Source organism: Gastrolobium bilobum, unplaced genomic scaffold (assembly GCF_033153095.1).
Source record: "Gastrolobium bilobum isolate Gb01-03AN ecotype WA unplaced genomic scaffold, APGP_CSIRO_Gbil_v1 utg341, whole genome shotgun sequence".
NCBI classification, from domain to species: Eukaryota; Viridiplantae; Streptophyta; class Magnoliopsida; order Fabales; family Fabaceae; genus Gastrolobium; species Gastrolobium bilobum.
This window is the reverse complement of record NW_026899046.1, coordinates 338,395-344,807: the sequence shown is the minus strand read 5'-3', so window position 1 is coordinate 344,807 and position 6,413 is coordinate 338,395. Positions and strand designations below refer to the sequence as shown.

Below are 6,413 nucleotides of genomic sequence, written 5' to 3'. Positions count from 1 at the left end.
GCCACTAACCTGCCAAAAACGGGGAAGGGCGATTTGGCCCACCATTAAATTTGGGTTGAAAAAATGAACTCACCCCGTTTTATGATGAGTTGGCGGGTCAACCCCCCAACCCGCCAATTAAAAAGATTAATTAAAATTCAAAAATAAATTATATTTTATGAATTTTTCTAATATTATTTTATTTTATTTCACACTTCTCTTAATTTTTTTCAGTCTCAATCTTAAATGTATATTAATATTCAGTTAAACATTCTTTAGGAACTCATTTGTCTCCATATATAGATAACATTTGTCATAAACAAAATTGTTATTCTTGATTTTTTCAAGGAAGTACTAAGATAAAAAAAATTAGGTATCCTAAAAATTTAATGACAAATGAAATACTACTTAATTGTAAAAAAGAAAAAATTATAACCTGGCAGGTCAACCTGCCCTGCGGTGGGTTAAACCCGTTTTGACCCACTTTTAGGTGCGGCGGGTTGGTAGGTTGAAAACCTCAACCCAACCCGTCCCGTTTTGGTGGATTGGAGAGTTAACCCTCCAGGTTCTACCTATATTGTCACTTCTACTTTTCAGAATTTGTCTGCTGACGTGGAGAGAAAAAAAAGCAACTTTAACATTATAACTATGTATTATCTATGGTACATAGTTAAAACGAATAGCCTGAGATAAGTTTATCTCAAGTGACTGGAGAAATATTTTTATATATATATGAGAAAGATTATACTTACAATCTATTTTCGTTTACAACCCCTTACAACCATATTTTAACCGTTGATTTCCATTAATCAACAATTATCATTTATTGTGTATTAATAATTAATTACTAAGTTTGATTTGCGAAAATAATAATCATTGATGGGCAGAAATCAACAGTTAAGATATGGTTGTAAGAGGTTCTACATGAAAATAGGTTGTAAGTATAATCTTTATATATATATATATATATATATATATATATATATATATATAGGAAAAACTACTCTCCGTCCGCATGAGAGTAGGTTATTTTCCTATAAAGACATTGTACTTTTATGTTTTTTATTTTTATTTTATAATTATGTGGGTCCCACTATATGATTGTGAGAGTAATAGGAGATAATCTCTCTTATGTAACTGTAGATTAATAAAGCCTATATATATATATATATATATATATATATATATATATATATATATATATCGCAAGTTACACTATTAAATATATTCCTACTCATTAAATTCAACATTATATAATTGCAAAAATAAAAATAATCTTTAATTATCGAAGAATCATAGACATCCAACCGAAGCAGCTTGGCATACGCAATATATACCAAAACTCAAGGAAAATAAAATATTCGTTCACAAAAGTAACACCCCAAGCAATAAAAGAAAACATAATAGTAGTATGAGTAGAAGTAAAACAGAAAGAGAACAAAAAGTGTGGTTATGATGGAAGCGTAGAATAAGTGGAGAGAAAGGCGCGTGAGAAAAGGAAAGAACTTTTCTTGTTAGTAACACTTCGAAGGTTGGAAACGCAAGGAAGATTTTTGGTGGCAAACTATTTGGGAGTGTAGTAGCTGTTATAAGAAGAGGGACGGCTTCAAAGTCTTTTGTTGCCATTCATTTCCAAATATATATATATAGAGATATAAACTTGTTCACTCTTAGTCGTCATATGTGTGTGTCTGTTGTGTGTTCAGTGTTTTTTTTTTTGTCTCTCATCAGTTCTGATTTACTGAGTAACAGTTTTTTTTCTTTTTTTTGTGTGTGTGTCTGAGATGGACAACATGGAAGAACAATTTGTGGGTTTGTCCAACAACGATGCCACTCACATCGCAAAGGGAAAACGCACCAAAAGAATGAGGCTTTTGTCTCCTTGTGGTGTTGTTGCTGCAACCACAGTTATGACATCTAGTTGTTCAAGTGCTTCTGGTTGTGATTATGGGTCGTTTTCTTCTTATGAGAGCACTGATCAAGAAGAAGAAGACATGGCTAATTGCTTGATTCTCTTGGCTCAAGGAGGAGGAGCAACTGGAGGAGGGGATTCTAATCATCATCATCATCATCATCATCATCATCAACAGCTAGATGAAGATCATGATCATGATCATGATGGAAATAAGATGGATCAAAAGGGTAGCACTAAGATAGCTATAACCGCTACCAATACCAATACCAAAGCTGGTTTCTTTATTTATGAGTGCAAAACGTGTAACCGAACCTTTCCTTCGTTTCAAGCACTTGGTGGGCACAGGGCAAGTCACAAAAAGCCTAAAGTGAATATGGCGGAGGAAAAGAAACCACCACTTCCTCAACCACCATCACCACCGCCTTCATCACAACCACAAGTAATTACCAATCATGATATTCAATTTCAAGAAGCAGGGCAACAAACCCACATCAAAAGTTCTCTTCAATTGGGGGGGAGTCACGGTCACAAAGCTTCTACTTTCCATGGCAACAAGGCCAAGATTCATGAGTGTTCCATATGTGGCTCAGAATTCACATCAGGGCAAGCATTGGGTGGCCACATGAGGAGGCATAGGGCATCCACAAATACCACCACCACTACTCAGGTGGTAGGCATAAGTACCATCGACACTGCTACCACCACCACCACCGCAGTCAGAGTTCCACCGAGGAGTATTTTGCAATTGGATCTTAACCTTCCAGCGCCGGAAGATGATCTCCGGGAGCCCAAGTTTCAGTTTACGGCAACCAAAAATTCGATGGTGTTGTCTGCTGCTCCGGCTTTGGTGGATTGCCATTATTAGGCCAGGGTGGGAATAGGAAGAATTATTATTATTATTTTGATCAATGATCAATAATGTGAATTATTAGTGTTATTTTAATTTACAATTATTCCTGATTATCGATTCTTTGGATTATTCTTTGGTTTATTAATAATTGTCATTTTGATATATATGATCTACTTGTTGAAGTTGGAATACTTTGAGTAAGTAAGTGGTTAGTGTTCATGGTTGCCTTTCATTCACGAAAAGTGAGTGATAGGGCATCTTTATTTCTTTATTTCTTTTTAGAGTTTTTTTTGGGTCGATGTGGAGTTTTAGTTTTGTTCTTTCTTTTTAAGGGGAGAGTCGAGAGCAACGTGCAAGACTCATGAACAAAGAGGCGTGTGTGTTAGTGTGTGGAGGGAGAGAGGGAGAGAGAGAGAGAGAGAGTGCAGTGGCATGGGATGGGCTTTGGCTAGCTAGGGTTTGGCAGAACCATGACCACAACGAAAAGTTGTGGATTAGGTTCCCTTTGTGTGCTTTTGATTTTATTATAATAAAGCTAAAAGATCTCTTTCTCTTACTTACTCACACTGGCTACCACATTCCCACTCTTTTCATTAATGACAAGAATAAAGGATAAGCAAAAACTGGGTTTGATAAATGCACTCTATGCCACTGCATGCCATATGCACTCCCATCACCATTCTATCTTTATATTTATATGGCTCCCTACCTGTCTCTTGCTATTATTTAAAAGGAGCAGGTTATATTTATAAATTTTTTTGTTTACAAATTCTTACAAACTACACTATGTAGGACCGGTCCTACATTAATCACACAGTGTACGACCGATCCTACATTAGTGTAATTGCAAAAAAAGTTTGTAAACGAATCTTGTCCCTATTTAAAATACACCAATGAGTCAAGCATGTTACTCTATTCCCTGCTCCTCCACCTCTTATAGTCATTAGTTTCACCTAGTTAACAAATTGTTTTGTTTAATTATATTGATAAACATAATTAAATTTCATTTAATTGTATATATAATATATCCTTTTTAATTATTTCTACATATGTATGTATAATGGTTAATTTATAATTAGCTTTGGGATTATCTCGTGGGATTTCATACAAAGTTGGTACTTCTAAATTTACAAAAAAATAAAAATAAAAATAAAAAATGGGTGCTTCCAAGACTAATAACATTCAAGCCACAAAGATTTGATTAGGAGTTATACTATATGGTCCACACTATTTGGAGTTGGACACATCACCCATACGTACTTTTTATCTCACTCAATTGCAGTTATAAACTTCAGCCATATTTATGTAGTTCACATAATGAAAGATGAGAAAACGACAACACGAATAACAAAATATCTGATTTTCTCTCTTCCATGAAAAATAATAATATATAAGAAATGAAATACATGCATATTATTAATTAGTATGCTTTGATTGAGGGCATATATGTCATCATATATAATATTATTTAGTGTGAGATCAAACTTAGCAATGAAGAGAGAGAGAGAGAGAGAGAGATGGAAGACTTTTAAGTCACTTACACTGGCCACTTATCTAAAGTTAGTTATGTGCACGTTTTTGTGAATGCTGGTAAGCGAAGCATGTGAACACATACATTGCGTGAGGCGTCCGAATGCATAAGAAATATGAGAGAAGAGATTACTGGTTGACATTAGCACATGTAGTTGGGGAGGTTCCCTCCATGTCATTTAATCTCACATTATATATTCTCCTTTAAAATTGTACTTTATTTATACAAATATTAATTCTCAAAAAGGAACTTAGACCTTAACACCACAACCATAAACCATTACTTTGCTTGTTTTGTAAAAGGCATATATATTTTAATTTCTGTTATCTTACTCAACTTTCTCTTATCTGTACTTCAACAATATTTCTTCAATTATATATCTTAGCAATAATCGCACCAACTTTTCCTTAATATATAGGATGCACCCATTTATTTTATTTTATTTTATTTTTTTTCTCAATGAAGAAGAAAATCAAGGTTTTTATTCCCAAACAAGAGATGGGTCGTTATTGGGTTTGTTTACTAGTTAAGCTTTTCACTTGGCCTGCTTTCCAAACTACACAACTGGATGGCTGTGATTGAATAGCATAATTAATTGGGTATATCCAGTTGTGTAAGAAATTAACTGAACTAGACTCAAGCAATGCATTGTGTTAAGTGTAGTTGTTATCCTTTTTCGCTTGGACAAGATATGTGTGTTGTGGTAGCATTGGTGATAAAGACAAATGCCTCAAATTCATGAGTTGGTTTACTATGTGGTTTCTTGTCCCTACTTGTAACCCCATAACCAAAAAAGTTGCCATTGGCCGGCCTTAAATTCTATTTCCGTTACTAGCGTTAAACAAAATTTCCACTCAACCAATCAATTGCTTCACTTGCTTAATCCTCTATTCGGTGTTAAGTGTTGACCATAAACAGGGCTTAATTCCCTAATATCATAACCATACCATTCTTTAAGATGCCAATTGGGGTTTGGTCATGCCGTGACGGAACAATAAATGTGGATCTTATATTCCCCCCTTTTACATTGGTGGAATGTAGCTACCTAAGATGTACTTAACTGGTTTGGGTTTGGTTAACTTTTCCATGGGGTATAGGTAGTTACCACAAGTGAAAAGAACCACTATGCTGAGTAGATTTTGACATTGCTTACAAAGTTGTGGATATAAAACCAATACCACATGGTAGTTTTGTTACATACGATAATTGGGATTAACTTTCAATTAGGTAGAGGGTTAGTGCGCTGTGGCAGAGAAGCATCAACAATGTAACTGGCAATTGCCACTAACGTTTGAGTTAAGGCAGTAATAACTCAAAGTTCATGCAAATCCATGGTTGGTTCTGTTGGTTACAAGATTGTTGGCCTAGATTTGCCTAAACTCAGACTAATTAATTGTGTACAAATACTTGGGGCAGTGGCAACAATCCTTTTTTATTATTTAAGGAGAATTAATTAAGAAAAAATTTATCTTTTAAATAAGAAAAAGAATTGACAAAATTGTTTACACCACACACTAAGAAAAAAGTCTTTCAATGACTCTGCTTATTCTAATATTTAGCTTTTGAAATACATGTTTGATGACGATGTATAGGAATAATTTATGGGAATTACTTTTCTTATGTTACATAAAAAAATTATTATCTCCTACACTCACATTTTTCAAATGGATCCCATAAAAAAAATTTTCTCTCACCTTCAACTTTTTTTTTTTTTCTTAATTATTGTTTGAACATGAGATAATACTTCTCTTATGCAACATAAGATAAGTATTACCCATAATTTATACTTGGGAAATTAGAATAGAATTGTATTAGTATAATGATATTTATTTTTTCTGGTACACTTTATACATATGGCCACTAATTTAATTTAATATAGAATGACTTAACGAAAATACGTTGATAGGATTTTTAGTCGTTCTGTAAAACCATAACTAGTTGGTGTGGTGTAGTGGTTATCACGTCAGTTTTACACACTGAAGGTCCCCAGTTCGATCCTGGGCATCAACATTTTTGCATTATCTTTTTTACCTTATTTATATTAACAGCTATAGTAACGTTGATTTGAGTTTTTCCCTTCGACAATTATGTCTTAAAATTTGACTAGCGTCAATCTCGCAATGATGGAACCAATTAAG

General features: G+C 33.9%; 1 protein-coding gene and 1 non-coding gene across 2 annotated transcripts; both read left to right on the top strand.

Annotated features, from left to right (window-relative positions):
* The first annotated feature begins 1,423 nt into the window (after positions 1-1,423).
* On the top strand, positions 1,424-2,916 carry LOC133286532 (zinc finger protein ZAT5-like). Its single transcript, XM_061483958.1, has one exon. It carries the CDS (start codon positions 1,764-1,766, stop codon positions 2,757-2,759), a length of 996 nt encoding a protein of 331 aa, XP_061339942.1. The 5' UTR covers positions 1,424-1,763; the 3' UTR covers positions 2,760-2,916.
* A 3,296-nt stretch (positions 2,917-6,212) lies between these two features.
* On the top strand, positions 6,213-6,285 carry TRNAV-UAC (transfer RNA valine (anticodon UAC)). Its single transcript has one exon. It is a non-coding gene; the product is annotated as a tRNA-Val (tRNA).
* The last annotated feature ends 128 nt before the right edge of the window (positions 6,286-6,413 follow it).

Bases quoted from the DNA above. Each gene is read 5' to 3' on its own strand.
- LOC133286532 (XM_061483958.1), top strand. From the start codon at position 1,764: ATGGACAACATGGAAGAACAATTTGTGGGTTTGTCCAACAACGATGCC.